The following is a 16,873-nucleotide window of genomic DNA, read 5'->3' on the forward strand; positions in this document are numbered from 1 at the left end:
TCCTTGAAATTGGGACTCTGTTTCTTTAAGGAGTTTCTGCTCTTCCGACTCACCCTTCAGTGTGTGATCACAACAATGTTGTCCATTATGTTTTACAACCGTTCCTATAAAAACAATGGGAGTTTAAGGATTTCTCAAACATGCATGAAGAATCAAAGTAAGATTCCAGGTATGTTTTGATGAGAGAATAAGATTGATAACATGATGTAGGCCGAAAACTTTTACATGACCCTCAGCTTCCAAGCCTTCCCTTCTTAAAAGCAGAATGAACCAGGACATAAATACAATATCTAGAGTAATTTGTAATTTCACTTAAAAACACATTATAACACATTATATGACTCTAAAACTTAAATGATTTCGCTCACAAAAGTTGCATGGAAATATAATCTTGGTGTAGCTACACAACTTTCTTTCATAATTAAGTTTGTTGACCTTGGCTGGGTGAATAAATCATTTTCCTTCATTCTTTTTATCCTTTTAATGAAAGTCGAAGAACAGGAAAAGGAAGCGCAATTACATCTGGCAAAATTGGCAATTAATGAAACAATTCAATCAACTCAACGAACTGAGAACAAACAGATGTATTGATTTTTAGTCATTTCATAATGATGATTGGTTATGTTGCAATGAAGACTTTTATATCATATTTCTTTATAAAATATGAATTTCTCATATTCTTGTTTGAATTTAGCTCATAACCTTGGAATTCTCTTTACTTTTAAAAATGATCATTACTTTTTAAGGTAGTAACACTCATACTGTGACTTGCATTGCTTATATTTGTTGTTTAACATTGTATGCTTTGTCACTGAAGCCCAGAGAGGATCTGGACTTAAGGGACAATTATGAGAAATGTGAGATTCCTGGATGAGTCCTTTATTTTGAGCAAATATTCTGACATACTAAATAGTCTGAGCTGTTGGAAGGAAATGGTTTGTTGTGGGTAACTTTCACCAGGACGTCAGGAAGTCCCGACTTTTCCTTTTGACACCTGAACATAGCTGAACTTAGACAATGCAGCACCAGTTTGGACTTTGTTCTTATCCTGATCCATCACCATGTTGAATAGCTTGAATCAGAGTCCTCAACTACTGACTTACTCTCTGTCCAGCATTCAGGCTTTGTTTCTGTTTCAAAAACTTTGAGTTGAAAAGCAGATTTCTTAAAGATAATGTTGAATCAGCTTTCTCCGCCTTAATATGTAGTCATCCATAGCATTTATGTAATGTAATTTTATTAAGCTAGTTTTTTTATTTTATTAAGTATCAAAACATAATGCAACAGAACATCATGCATTGTATTAAGTAATTACCTGAATTTGGTTTCATGAGTTGCAAATGAACATAAAAATGTGCCTACACTTTTTGAGCTGAATAAGTGAGAAATTCCCTTTAAGAAATGTTCTAATTTACTGATAAACGCTGTGGTCTCAATCTTGTTGCCTGCATCTGAGACTCATGTAGTTCGCCACTATCCTCCTTCATTCACAAATATCAGCATATCCATTATGCTGATATTTATCACTAACATTATCATATTTTGATTCTTTGGGATGATTTTTTCTTAGCAACTAGGAGCGGTTTCTATGAAAGGTGTGTTTTAGGTTAACGTTGGAAAGAAACAGATATTCTTGACGGGAGCCCGTAAGGAACAAGATGGTCAGTGAGTTGTGCTTCAGGTTTTCATTTTGCGATGGGTTTGCTGTCTTTTTTTTTCTTAGTTTCACAGGCTAAAAATAGCCTGTGAAACTTGTAAATAAATAATTATGCCTGAAACGTATTATTACCTTCTTATCAGCGTTTTATGAATTATTTGTATTGTATGGGTGTTTTACTATCATATTTTAGAAACAATTCAGCCTTGCTTCATTGTGCTTAAATGAAAAATAAACACACTCACCAAGTAATTGTCTTTTGTATCATTATAAACAGCTTCCAAGATTAGGTATTGTTATTCTCATTGTGGGGCTTATTATTCACAATTCCGTGAGTGGTGAAACAGTAATGCTTCTTCGTGAGGCTACTTCTGACTCCAAAATTGGCTGCATGTGTGAAAGATATATTGCTTTGCACCCAGGCATTATGGTTAAAAAACACAAAAAAACACGGAGAATAGGCGACTTTTTCAGCTCCCTGTGAAACAGCAATATGTTGGACATTTGCAGCTACTCTAAGTTACATCGGATTATACAACGGGAGAGTCTTCTCATAATTGGCGCCCACCTCTTGTTGGCTCAGGAGAATGAATTACTGGAGGTTTTTTTTTAATTCTCTAACATCTAAGAATTGTGAGAAAGCCCTGGCTGTGTGAATGTCTGACGATCTGAGACGGAAAAATCTGCCACTTTGCTTGTGCATTACTAATTGCCGTAATAAGATGTCAGAGATTAAAGAACCAGATTGTGTTTAAAGACGTTCATCTGATTTTGATGGCTAACCTTTTGTGTAATCAACTATTCCAGATGCATTCAGGCACGTTGGCGTCCTCACATCACCTCTAACATTTGCACTACAGCTGCCGCTTTCCAACACAAGTGTGTTACTTGCTCAGAATGGGCAGCTCAATTCATAGATAACTGAAAACAAACATATTTCCCTGCCAAACATGCATGTACATTCAAGAAAGGAATCGGTTTCATTGTGTTTGTGTTGATGTGAGACTTTGGGAAATTGCTGTATTTTACAGCACCCTAGTACATTATTTTATTGTACATTTATTCATTTTAGACATACTTTATATGGAAATAAAGAACTAAAATCACCTCCTTCCCCCTGGCTAGAAAACGTCCACTTATAGGTCATGTATGTGTGTTTTTCTATGTGAGGACACAAATTCAAAACTAAGAAATAAAGTCATCTTGTGTTGCATATAGTTGGTGCTGGAGAATATCACCTTTTGTGACGCTCCAGTAAGCCTCTGCCACTTCTGGCTGGTGTGGTTTTATGTTGCATGCCATGTCACCATGGAAATGCATCTTTAGAAGAGTACACACTGATTCCACTAGCAAAAGAACAGTATTAATATTTCACAAATTAAATAAGAAGTTGGAGGAACATGTTAGACACTTGCAACATCTTTTTTCAGCTTTTCATAAGGTTTGGTCACAACATTCTTCTAGATTGACTCTGGAGTTGGGTTAGGATTCAAGATTTTCTTTTTCTTCATTTTGATTCACATCCAAACTATGTTTTGGAATCTGGTCTGCTGAAATTAGACTTTTCTCCACCTCATCCGCCCCTGTTACCTGTGGAGTTCCTCAGGGATCCATCTTGAGGCTCATTTTATTCAAACTGCACTTGATTTTTTTTTGGGTCATATCATCTGTAAATATAGTGTATCATACTCTTATGCATTCTGTGCATGCTCCTGAGTCCTAATGACACATTACCTGTTTTTCATTCATTTATTCATTGGCTATATCCACTTATCCTTGCAAGGTAATAGAAGGGGTGGTGTTTGTCTCAAGCAGTGAGACGTGGGATTCATTATGGACAGATTACCAGTCCATCACAGGGCAATAATGAGACAAAAAAGGCTTTTTAGATAATTAACCAAACATTTACATTTGAACTGTGAAAAGAGGCTGGAGCCCCTGACGAAAACCCAAGCATGCTTGAGAAAAACATGCGGATTCCATGTAGAAAGACACAGGACCTTCTTACTGCAAGGCAAGAACAGCTGCAGGATCATTCAAACCCATTTTGATAAATCTCAGATTCTTGCCTCAACACTAGTTTCCATTACTAGAAGTATTTTTGATTGGAAATGTAATTTGCAGGTCTCAAGATGAATTAACTGGACCTTTATTTCAGAGATCAGGAGGAAGTTGCAGGGGGATTATGACTGCCCTGCTCTTCTGACAAAGCCTAAACCGCCCAGCCTTGTTGAGAGTTGTAGAATTGCTGTAATCCATTGTAAAGCTCTCTGGACCTCAGAGTGACCCCACCGTATCAATAAGCAGCTTTCACAAAGTGCCTACTAACTTAAGAAATCTGCAGATGAAGTACATTCTCTTATCTCATCACATTTATTGTCTTTGTCTTTGAGCCGTCATTTCACTAATGAATAAACAAATGCATGTGAATCTGTTGCACTGTGATTATACCTTCTGTCACAATAATTACATGCAAATGAGTGGAAATTACAGTATAAGGAAAGAAGGATTAATTTGTCATACTTGATGGTAATTCAGTTTGAAGTCATTTATCTCTTATTTTAGTGCTGAATTTCTTTAATGAACTTTATAAACAAGGATAATTACAACACATTAATCAGCAGGAATTGGAAAAGCAGCACATGGAAAAACATACAGATGAATTCAGCTACAGCTTAAAATCCAGAATTAGCTAAATTTAGTGCTCTGTTCTTTCTCACTTTTGTATTTAAGTAGTCTCTAATCAAGGTCCAAATTTAGAAATAATGGAAGTAAGATTGATAATTTTTTAATTGACAGCATGTTTTTAAATTATGTTGTGCTTTGATTACATCCAGTCATGGTAAAGTGAAAGTACATGCTTCTTTGATTCTTGGGTTTAGGATGACAGGACATGATAAAGTCATTTGGTCTTAAACTGTTAAAAACACACATGATATTTCATATTCATTTATTAAACAAATAAACAAAACTAAAATGGAAAAGATGTATGTGGATTAACTAAGTAGACATCGCTTGCAGAACAACCATTAGCTGCATTAACTCACACCGTTATTTACAACATTGCTTTTGTTCATCCCACCAACACCAGTTCTGCTTCCCAGTAGGGTCCCACTGGGAGCCTGGGTCCAGGTCAGTGAACCAGGAGTTGGGTGGCTAATTTTGAAAACAGATTAGGATTATTTTGTCATGAAATTGTTGCTTTACAAGACAGAAGTGAGAAATTAAGCATCAGCAATCCTGAAGGTTGAGATTTTCAAATATTCCTTTACGTTGATCACATCTTGTTTCAATCTAGTTGAGGTCTGTCTGGACAATTTCGAAACTTGAATTTTAGTCAGTCTTCATCTTTTTGAGCTGGATTTCTATGTTTGTCTCGTTGAATCCGTCCCTCACTGTGCTTAACAATTGCTACGAGCTGTTCTTTCCAGAGGCCCTCAGGTGCAGCTTTTCAAATCTAAGCTGTACCACCGAGACAGAAAAAAAAAACGCCTTCTCATAGCAACTGTTCCAAACAAGAGACATTTGTTGTCTGTTTCAGTTTGTTAGGAGGATTTCCATCTCTAAAATGTTCTCAAAAATCATTGTCACTGTAGAAAGAAGGACAGTTTGGCTCATAATCCGCACTCTTAATAATAATAATTTATTCTAGTCAAATTGATCACCCCCACCTGACTTCTACTTGTCTTCTCAAATTCTCTTTTTTTCTATTTTGACTTTCTTTAAACTTGAAGCTCAAGTGATACAAGAAAAAAAAAGCACAGCAGTGACATTCTATCATTTATATTCTCATCAGGGAAAGCTCTCAGGAAAAGTGGCATTTAGAGGAAAGCGGATGTGTATCATGAGACCACAGGGAGCATTTCTGGAGATAAAGAACGTCATGAATATGGTAATCTCACTATAATCTTTAAAGGCTCAGATTATTTGATTCTCGGAAGAACACAATGTTTAATTCTCAACCCGTGATCAAGTACTACTAGTGGTACTCGGGATGCCTTTAGTGATACTTATAGTAAAACCTGTTATTTACAAGGCAAATATGAAGCAAATTCGATGTAATCTGTAGCTTATAAAAGCCAAACAGATGGTAGTCAAGGATATTGAGATGCAACTCACACTGGGAGTGAAGTGAGGATTATTTTAGGCTCATTGAGGTAGAAACAAAGCAGAAAACTGAATTGAAAACTAATTGTTCTACGTTTATTACAGCTCTGAAGTTGAAAACCAGATCTAAGAAAACATCCACCCAAGTGAAGCATCTTCTAGACAAAGGTTGAAGAAGGATTTGCCAAATTCTGCACTCAGAGATCAGACTAGTTACCATTAGTTAAAGCTTTAGCAGTCTGTCAACCTATACTTTGCATTCAAATATAAAATAAGCTTTACAATTTTTTTTTATTTAGCATGTGTGGATGTGCTTTAATTAAATAAAAACTCTCAGAAGAGAAAATAACCTGTTTGCTAAGGTTACAGCAGCCATATTGGGTTTTTAAAAGTCTTAAACTTTCAACCCTGATCCAAAAAAAGGTTGAAAGTTTCATGCTTGGGTTTATAGATTCATGCTTCCTTTCTGCTTATTTCCTCAACTTTTTGTATGGATTTTTTTTATTCTCTTTAAATGTTGTTGGAATTGAAAAGATCCAACTTCTGTTGTACTAGAAATGATTGATTATATTGATAGATCTGTAGTTACTGATTGTTGCTAAAAGCTTGAGAATCATTTTCTTTCTCCTCATAGTTGCTATCATTCACAAATAGTTTCATTCTAGCAAAAAAAATAGTGTTAAAGTGGTTTATTTCCAATATTATCCTTTTACAATGACTGTTTTCATGTTGTTTTATTTTTTTAATTTTATCAAAAGCTGGAGACTCAGTTTTCAAGTTTGTTATTGACTAGTTAATAATTAAATTATTTAATTGATCATGCACTGCTAGCAGAACATGAAGTCCACTGCAACACAGGTCAAATATTATTGCACGTAGAAAATCTTACATGGGGAAAAATAATAAAGTGGGTGCACATTCTGAATTCGCTTTAAGGTTTTCTACAAGATGGAAAGGATTTGACAATGTTTAAAATATAAATGCTACCACATACATTTTTTGTGTGACTGTGGTGAAAAATTTAAATGTCTTTCGACTTTGAAACCTCTGAGAAACAAACTTGTAAATCAAAACTGAGAGCAGCTTAAATTTTTATAAAATGTTAAAGCGATTTCTTTTTTAATGGTCTCCCTTTCATACTGGAGTATTATTACCCTGTTGATGTTAAAAATTAGGCTCTTAATTGTGAGACACACACACACACACATATATATCTAATGTATACAAAAATCATATACTGTACATCCACATATATACACACCATGAGGACTAATAAGCTGAATAAAGAACCAAGGGCTAGAGCCAAATTGGTCGCAATGTGACTCCTTGAAATTGGGACTCTGTTTCTTTAAGGAGTTTCTGCTCTTTCCGACTCACTGCCTTCAGTGTGTGATCACAACAATGTTTGTCCATTATGTTTTTTACAACCGTTCCTATAAAAACAATGGGAGTTTTAAGGATTTCTCAAACATGCATGAAAGAATCAAAGTAAGATTCCAGGTATGTTTTTGATGAGAGAATAAGATTGATAACATGATGTAAGGCTCGAAAAGACAATTTTACATGACCCTCAGCTTCCAAGCCCTCTCCCCTTCTTTAAAAGACAGAATGAACCAGGACATAAAATATCAATATTCTACTAGAGTAATTTTGTAATTTCACTTAAAAACACATTATAAACACATTATATGACTCTAAAACTTAAAAATGATTTCGCTCACAAGAAAAGTTGCATGGAAATATGAATCTTGGGTGTAGCTACACAACTTTCTTTCATAATTAAGTCGTTTTGTTTTGACCTTGGGCTGGGTGAACATAATCATTTTTCCTTCATTCTTGTTTTATCCTTTTAATGAAAAGTTCTGAAGGAACAGGAAAAGGAAGACGCAATTACATCTGGCAAAATATTTGGCAATTAACTGGAAAACAATTCAATCAACTCAACCGAACTGAGAACAAACAGATGTATTGATTTTTAGTCATTTCTAATAGATGATGATTGGTTATGTTGCAATGAATGGACTTTTATAGATCATATTTTCTTTATAAAATATGAATTTTCTCATATTCTTGTTTGAAATTTAGCTCATAACCTTGGAATTCTCTTTACTTTTAAAAAATGCATCATTACTTTTAAAGGAAGTAGAACTTACTACCATAAACTGTGACTTGCATTGCTTGATAGTTTGTTGTTTACAACATATGTATGCTTGTCCACTGAAGCCCAGAAGAGGATCTGGACTTAAGTGGACAATTATGGGAGAAATGTGAGATTCCTGGATGAGTCCTTTTAATTTTGAGCCAAATTAATTCTGACATACTAAAATATGTCTGAGCTGTTGGAAGGAAATGGTTTGTTGTGGGGTAAACTTTCACCAGGACGTCCAGGAAGTCACCCGACTTTTCCTTTTGAACACCTGAACATAGCTGAACTTAGACAATGCAGCACCAGTTTGGACTTTGTTCTTATCCTGATCCATCCACCATGTTGGAATAGCTTGAATCAAGAGTCCTCAAACTACCTGACATTTACCTCTCTGTCCAGCATTCAGGCTTTGTTGGTCTGTTTCAAAAACTTTGAGTTGAAAAGCAGATTTCTTAAAGATACATGTGTTGAATCAGCTTTCTACCGCCTTAATATGTAGTCCATCCCATAGCATTTATGTAATGTAATTTTATGTTAAGCTTAAGTTTTATTTTATTTTATTAAGTATCAAAAACATAATGCAACAGAACATCATGCATTGTATTAAGTAATTACCTGAATTTTGGATTTTCATGAGTTGCAAATGAACATAAATAAATGTGCCTACACTTTTTGAGCTGAATAAGTGAAGAAAATTCACCTTTAAGAAATGTTCTAATTTACTGATAAACGCCTGTGGTCTCATATCTTTGTTGCCTGCATCTGAGACTCATGTAGTTCGCCACTATCCTCCTTCATTCACAAATATCAGCATATCCATTATGCTGATATTTATCCACTAACATTATCATATTTTGATTCTTTTGGGGATGATTTTTTTCTTAGCAACTAGGAGCGGTTTCTATGAAAGGTGTGTTTTAGGTTAACGTTGGAAAGAAAACAGATATTCTTGACGTGGGAGCCCGTAAGGGAACAAGATGGTCAGTGAGTTTGTGCTTCAGGTTTTCATTTTGCGATGGGTTTGCTGTCTTTTTTTTTTCTTAGTTTCACAGGCTAAAAAAATAGCCTGTGAAACTTTGTAAATAAATAATTATGCCTGAAACGTATTTAATTACCTTCTTATCAGCGTGTTTTATGAATTATTTTGTATTGTATGGGTGGTTTTACTAATCATATTTTAGAAACAATTCAGCCTTGCTTTCATTGTGCTTAAATGAAAAAATAAAACACACTCACCAAGTAATTGTCTTTTGTATCATTATAAAACAGCTTCCAAGATTAGGTATTGTTATTCTCATTGTGGGGCTTTATTACTTCACAATGTTCCCAGGTGAGTGGGTGAAACAGTAATGCTTCTTCGTGAGGCTACTTCTGACTCACAAAATTGGCTGCATGTGTGAAAGATATAATTGCTTTGCACCCAGGCATTATGGTTAAAAAACACACAAAAACAACACGGAGAATAGGCGACTTTTCCAGCTCCCTGTGAAACAGCAATATGTTGGACATTTGCAGCTACTCTAAGTTACATCGGATTATACAACGGGAGAAGTCTTTCTCATAATTGGCGCCCACCTCTTGTTGGCTCAGGACGGAATGAATTGCTGGAGGTTTTTTTTTTAATTCTCTAAACAATCTAAAATGAATTTGTGAGAAAGCCCTGGGCTGTGTGAATTGTCTGACGATCTGAGACGGGAAAAATCTGCCCACTTTGCTTGTGCATATACTAATTTGCCGTAATAAGATGTCCAGAGATTAAAAGAGAACCAGATTGTGTTTAAAAGACGTTCATCTGATGTTTTGATGGCTAAACCTTTTGTGTAATCAAACTATTCCAGATGCATTCAGGCACGTTGGCGCATTCCTCACATCACCTCTAACATTTGCACTACAGCTGCCGCCTTTCCCAACACAAGTGTGTTACTTGCTCAGAATGGGCAGCTCATTCCTCAAAAGCAAGTATTCATGTCAAACAAAGTGTCAGCAGCATCAAAATGTGAAGTCATGACACCATTGTTTAGAAACAAGACAGTGGAATGGCTTTAACGTATCCACATCATGGTTGTTCTGTTTTCTAATGCAAAAAAGTAAAACCTTGGAGACTAAACCACAAAAATGTTGAAGATGGTGCTATATGCTATTCGCACAGTCACACGAAATCTACAGTAAAGTTCCTCATTATTATATTTAGTGAGGTAAATGAGTGTAAGACACTGAATACATAAACTTTGCTATTCTACTACATAGTATGGTATTTGCAGTTGTAATTTCTTCACAGAATTGTGCAACAGAAAAATACAGATTCATTTACAAAACCCATAAGAAACATCTTTTAGGTTAAAGTCAGTTTTTACTGAGGTTAGCAGTGGATTGTGTTTGATGCATGTCCAAAAGGATTTCCAGTTTGTTGGAAGGAATGAAAAACTGCTTCTGTGACGTTTGCAAAGGACTAAACGTTATGGAGGTTGAGCTGTAATTTATGAAGATTTAAATGCAACAAAGCAATTGAGAAACAATATTGGAGTGATGGGTGAAAAAATAGTTATTTCAGTCAGAGCAAAACTAAACTTTTAATTACTGACACAAACATTCAGTTGAAGAAACTCACAGCCCAACTTGGATCACTGGTAATGATCCCTCACATAAAGTAGAACCTCGATGTCATGTAATTCAATTATTATCATATTTAATTTAAAATATTTACAGAAAATTCAAAAAGCTGGAAATAGCAGCTGCAAACAGAGAGTGGAGAGTGGTTTTGTCTGTTTCTGCGAAAATACACATTTATTTAATTTAACAATATTTAATGTAGGCAGAGCACTCATGGCTGAAAAGGGGGCTAAACACATATCCTTGTGTTGGTGAGCATTTTGTCATCTTTAGTTATAAATCAAATTGCTTCAAGCTGATTATATTGATTCATTTCCCTTACAGAGAGTTTGCTTTTTTTTCCCCTTTTTGTATCTCTGAAGTATTAGAAGTCTCCTTATATACAACCTCTGGCTACATCACATGTTGATCATAGTTTACATTTTGCTAAATGCTTTTTCAACTTTGTGAAATGTGTGTTTGAGGCTGAAAAGCTCTTTGTGTCTGCGCATCTCATTATCAGTTTTCACCTTGAGCTGAACCCTCTTATTTATGAGGACTAAAATATTGAAGTCTTTACATTCAGGAGAGCGTTTCTTGCTCCGATGACTAAGATGTTTTTACAGGATAGGATTTTGCGTGCATTCATTCAGCCATTCTCTTTATCCAAAGCCTTTTTATTTTGCCCAGCTTGTCTTTTGTTGCTTATTTTCCTCTTAAATGGAGCCTGAAAATTTTGTTGTTTTACATTAAGGCAACTTTGATCCCGTTCTCTGTGGTCGTCCGACAGGTTGGGAAAATCCGGAAGACGGCAGCCAGAAGGAGAGAGTACCACATATTGTTTATGGTTCTGACCACAGCAGCGTGCTACCTGTTGTGCTGGATGCCGTACGGCGTCGTAGCCATGATGGCGACATTCGGCCCACCCAACATCATCAGCCCCGTTGCCAGCGTCGTCCCCTCTCTTCTGGCCAAGAGCAGCACCGTCATCAACCCTATAATCTACATCCTGATGAATAAACAAGTGAGCAACAGTATAGTTTTTGCTGTATTATATAATGCTTGGTATGTTTTGCGATTGCAGAATTAGTGACACGTAACCCTTTGGCATGTTTCAACAATTTTATTCATACAGTAAAAAAGGAGATAACAGCTCAAATCATACAAATCCTCCATTTAAATATCATTCAAGTGTAAGAAGAAGAAGAAAACTCACTGAATTGAATAATAAAAATCAAGATCACCCTAAGGCTGCTGGGAGTGAAACAGGACCTCCTATCACACTGAAGTATAACCTAAAATTAAATGCTGAATAATCCTTCAGAGGCAGTGTGGTCCAGAAGTTCCCACCATAGTAAATCAAAACAAGACATGAAAAGTAGGCCTCAAGAGAAAAAAAAAAGCTGGAAAAATGGGTTGAAAGAGGAAAAACTTTATCATCAGTGTCTAAACAATGTACTCTTCCACCACTTATCCACGAGCTAATGTCAACATTTTATACAGCTTCCAATATTTAACACTGGCAATAAAAAAAATCAGTCCTTAAGTGGACAGAAAAAAACGTATTCAATTTGACTCTACAAGTCACAGAGAGAAAAACCCTAGTTTCCCACAAACTGTGTCTTTATTCTCAGTTCTTGTTCCACTTTAAGAATCTGATAAACAATTTAAGGTGGAATTTGGCACAATATCGAATAAATGAATAAATGAAGTTGCCAGAAGGCATCAGGGACCAGCTGAATGCTACACCACAACCCAATGTGGTCCACAAGCATGCAGTTAGAGAAAAACGCCCCCAAAAAAAATCCTTTAATAAAACAAAAACCTTAAAGCACAGTCGACTCCTACAACATTAATGACAATGATCTTCAGCACAACACAGCACACACAGTTTAAGACTCTGCCCTAATCCTGGCTTTTGCATGCTCTGTGCAACGGAAAGTACAAATGTACAATATGTTCAGGGCTTTTTTGCACGTTCAGTGTGCTACAATCACAACCACGTTAACACCCCTGCAGCGAAACCCGCAGCCTGAAAAAACATCACTTTGTTTCGTTACTGTTACTGGGGTTCTTAAGACAGACTGGGGTTGGATAAATGTTTATTTTGAAAAAGAAAGCAGGCCTTGTAAATGCTTCTAGTCTGCACTGGAAAGAGGGAGAATATTGACTACAATTATTACTTTGCATGGGCCTGGATTACATTCCTTTGGTACAATAACTACCTAAAAAAATCCCAATTAATAAGTTAATTTGAAAATAAAAATATATAACATGACATAATTAATTGCTTTGGTTTAAAAATTGAAACACATTTCTTTCCTCTTGCTGCTAAAATTACATATTTAATATTAGTCTAACATTATATTTTAAATGTATTACCGACTATAGAAAGAATAAAGAATGAATACCCACTACATTTATATCCAACTGATTGTTGTGCAGAATTTTACACCATTTTTGCAAGAACAGCCAACTAATGATAGCTGGTTGATTAGTTGGGCTATCTGCTGTGGTACATACTACAGTCTGTTGCTTTAGCAGACATGATAGTATCTTCGTAACTGTAGTTTTAAAATTGTGTTGGCCGTTTTAGAAATAACTTCAAACGTCTGCATGGGTTTTCGTACTGATAAAGGGAACATTTTACAAGCACAAGTTGGCAGGAGAACGCGCCGGTCAACCCAGCGCTTGCATCTCTTTAAGAAGTAATCGCATAAAATTATTAAAACCAGCTTTTCAAAACGTTGGCACACACTGACCTCTTTCACACTTTCTAGAAACGGCTTGAACAGAATTTATTAGAACCTTTTCAATATCTCATTGTGGGAAATGTTTTTATGGTTGCACAATTTTGCATCAATGTGATGAAGCTTTTTCTTTTTCATAACATCCAAGTAATTCCCTGAATTATGTGTTATCTTATGCTTTGTGTACAACACGTTATTTCACACTGATCAACCACAACATTGAAATCAGACGGGGGGTAAAGTGTGTTGCTTTATTACTGGCTGTGAAATTCTCCTCGTAAAAATGATTCTGGTAGTTTGACGGAAGTTCCCTTAAAATGTCATTTCAACCAAATCTCTTTCCAGGTCAAGCACTCCCCCATCAGAGCCCTCGACCCAGCGAGGGCTCAAGACCGAATTGACTGAAAGATCAACTGGGAACATTCTTATGAATTCAAGTGCTGCTTAGAAACGACAAACCATTTCAGAAATAAAAAGCCTCTGGTAAAAAAATAGTTTTTTACCTTGGCCAAAATTTCCCTAAAGGTTGAGATAGAAAATGAAACTGACTCAACATACATTTTTTGGATCCCTGAAATTGTACTTGGTAACCATTTCCAAAAGGACTGAGGACTATACTTCATAAGAGGAGCTGCTTTCTGAAAGAAATTTATAGGAATCTATTTGTGTGTCTCAGGATTAGTTTTTCTTTCCACAATGCAGGGAGGGAGGTTGTAAGGGAATTTAATGTTACATATTCATGTATTAATGTATAATTTAAGGGTTGGGCATGGTCTGGCCAAAATGCCAACATTGGTTCTCTTGTTCCAGTTTTTCCCTCCGTCTCACGTCCACCACCCCTTCTTGTCACAACGCCCCTTGAAAATGTTGCTTTCTTCCTCCGATGCAAAACTTTTCCAACTTCCTGCAGCAGCTACCTGTGCTTCAATGCTAGAACTATAAAAGGCAAAAAATATGGATTCTGTTTTAAATGTTATATTCATTGAATTAGATTCAAGTCTAAATGCTAATTTTACTTTATTTTTGTTAGACTCTCATCTTTAAAACTAAAAGTGACTATGTTTTCAAACAAGGTTTTGGTGCCTCATTAAGAAGAGAAACGCTTCTCTGAATCAACATCTCAGAACATGGAGATGATAAACCTACAAACTCCAAATGGTTAACAACCAATAGAGGATGTTGGACAGCTGAGGTCCCACATAAAAATAAAAAAAAAGCACCTACACAGCAAGACACTGATGGTTTTAATGTGGCGGCTGATCATGGCAGTTTCTCGTAGTATTTGTAAAATCACAAATTTATATTAACACACAGTGTGTAAAACACCACCAAAAGTAAAAAATGGCACTCGACTTTAAAAGTACTTTATCATTCTTTTCATAAAAATAAAGATTGAATAACTAAAAAAAAAAAAAAAAAAAAAACATATACCCAACCCGAGTCGAACCCCAGAAGCAGCTTTTTCCTTTCTACACGACTGCAGCAGTCGCTTTCTTCACGTTTGATAAAACCACTACCGATTGCACACGTTTATTAAAACACTTCCCTCAAGCCAAACATTTTCAGACCTTCATTCCCGTGCTTACTTTAAACGTCTACAGCTAGATGTGGCACCGGCTCACTGCAAACACGAAACAATCAAAACTTGGAGGCAAAGTAAATCCCGAGACACTGCTGGCCCAGAATCCTGGAGTTTTAACCGTCTCTGTTCTGAGCCGTGCTGGATATTGAAACTCTGAACCATGTATAATTGTAAGGAATGCACTTTATCCAAAGTAATATCCCTGCGACGCATGTATGCAGACAGTACAGCAGAGGTGAGCTCCAGTACAGGGTTGGCCAAAGCAGGCAGTGGTAAAAAATACATTCAATAAAGAGTGAAATGAGAGCAGAGACAGGGGAAACGAAAATCTGAGGGGCTGGTGATTGTTGAGGCAGAGCTGAGAAGTTTATGACTGCAGGAAAGTCCACTGCTCCACACGGCATCACAATCAGACCGGATGGCAATGCAGTCCTGCCGCAGAGTGTACTGCATTTAATCGAAACAGTGACAAGGCAACCCGAGGAAAGTGTTCAGCTGACCATCAGGCACGGGGTAATGGCTGTTCTCAGCATCCGTTTTATTTTTTGGCCCCCCATTTACGTTCAATTTTTACAAAACAAGTGCATCCTAAAACAGAAAAAAAAAAAAAAAAAAACTCAACTGTGATCTGACTTTCAGTCATCGTGCAAAGAACAGTGATTTTAGACCAACCATAGCACAAGTAGTGAGAACTGAACCCTCTTGTGACGACTTGAAACGGCTCCCGAATCTGCTGGAAGATATGTACAGTAATGCGGACGATCCGTCTTTTAAAAACTGCACATTCTTTGCGTTGCTGCAGTAAGCGGAGTATGAACTTCAGAGTGACTCTTCTCTTCACTCGCGCCACTCTGGATTGTTAAAAAAAAAAGAAATCTGAAGTAATAAACTGTGGCTTTTCCTTTAAGTGGATCACCACCCATAAAACTGCAAAACTTAAATTTTTTTTTTTAACATGACTGATACACACCAAATTATTAAAAACTGACTTTCTATCTAAAACACTGATTTGTTGCTACCCTAGTCAGCTCCACAGCTAACGTGGCTCAGCTAAAGCAGAGTTTTTGTGTTTTACCTCTCCAGTCTCTGGTCAAGTAAATTGTTATTAAAGAAGACAAGACGACCTCGGAGCAGATCCCCTCCCAGGAGGGCTATGGCTTATGCTCTTACTGGGGCTAATTGGAAACGAGTAAGCCTCAGCCTTCTTGTCTGCTGTGGCTTTATTGCAACTCTCCCTTGGTCAACCAGCAAAGACCAGTGTATGTAGTTTTTTTATTTATCTTTTCTTTTTTTTTTTTTTACTTTCAGGCTCAAACAGGTTTCATATTTCAAATGTCACAGTCAACAGTGCTGAAGCCCGGAAGAGTTGCGCGTCCCTTCCTCCGGAGGTCGCTCTCGGGCCCCATGTTGATGCGCTGGATCAGGATCTTCTCGTAGAGGAGTGGGTGATAGGCGCCCAGGGTGCAGGCGGAGTCGTAGTAACGCTCGTGGTAGTGGCACAGGTCGGACTGCCTCATGGAGGGAATGTACTCGTACACGTGCACCTGCTCACACAGCGCCATCATCAGGAGAATGCCTGCAACGTCAACGTGAACAGAGAGAAAGTCCGGTGTTTATGTTTGAAATACTTAAATGTACATGTTTTTTTGTTTTTTTTGCAAACATTTTGTTTTTATCAAATGCTGATGTTTCTATTTCGCACCATTTTGCTAAAGAGAACCTCATCGTGTTTGAGTGAGAGATGGAGTCACATCCACATCATGGGCACCTTTTTTTTGTAGCACATTTTAGGTGCTACAGTAACATTCCTGACTGCATGCAGTTAGTATAAAAATACCGGTGAGTAGAGGGGCTGAAGCTTTATTGAGATAAATTACTGTCTGCAGCAAAAAAAAAAAACGGTACATTTCATCAGCCTCCCCTGGATTTCTGCTTTACTACAAAATGACTTGTCATTTCTGACACTCTCCTTGCCATGTCTCAGGAAAACTGTATGACAGACTCATAGTTTGTTCAAACAGCTCTGCTACAGAGCAGCGTTG

At 36.7% G+C, this 16,873-nt stretch overlaps 2 protein-coding genes across 3 annotated transcripts in view; one reads left to right on the plus strand and one right to left on the minus strand.

Annotated features, from left to right (window-relative positions):
* tmtops2b (teleost multiple tissue opsin 2b) overlaps positions 1–16,873 on the plus strand; it is a 37,794-nt gene that overhangs the window by 18,031 nt on the left and 2,890 nt on the right. Inside the window, exon 3 of the mRNA XM_008434773.3 lies at positions 11,290–11,523. Within this exon, the coding sequence (XP_008432995.1) occupies positions 11,290–11,523 (234 nt within the window). The remainder of the gene's footprint in view (positions 1–11,289; positions 11,524–16,873) is intronic.
* Positions 11,603–16,873, minus strand: part of st6gal2a (ST6 beta-galactosamide alpha-2,6-sialyltranferase 2a) — a 68,469-nt gene continuing 63,198 nt past the window's right edge. For both annotated transcript variants that reach the window (XM_081602038.1, XM_081602035.1), the window contains one exon: positions 11,603–16,407. In XM_081602038.1, coding sequence (XP_081458164.1) covers positions 16,160–16,407 — 248 coding nt within the window. In that variant the 3' untranslated portion in view covers positions 11,603–16,159. The remainder of the gene's footprint in view (positions 16,408–16,873) is intronic.

Source organism: Poecilia reticulata, chromosome 2, assembly GCF_904066995.2.
Source record: "Poecilia reticulata chromosome 2, P_reticulata-male-v2, whole genome shotgun sequence".
Classification (NCBI taxonomy): Eukaryota; Metazoa; Chordata; class Actinopteri; order Cyprinodontiformes; family Poeciliidae; genus Poecilia; species Poecilia reticulata.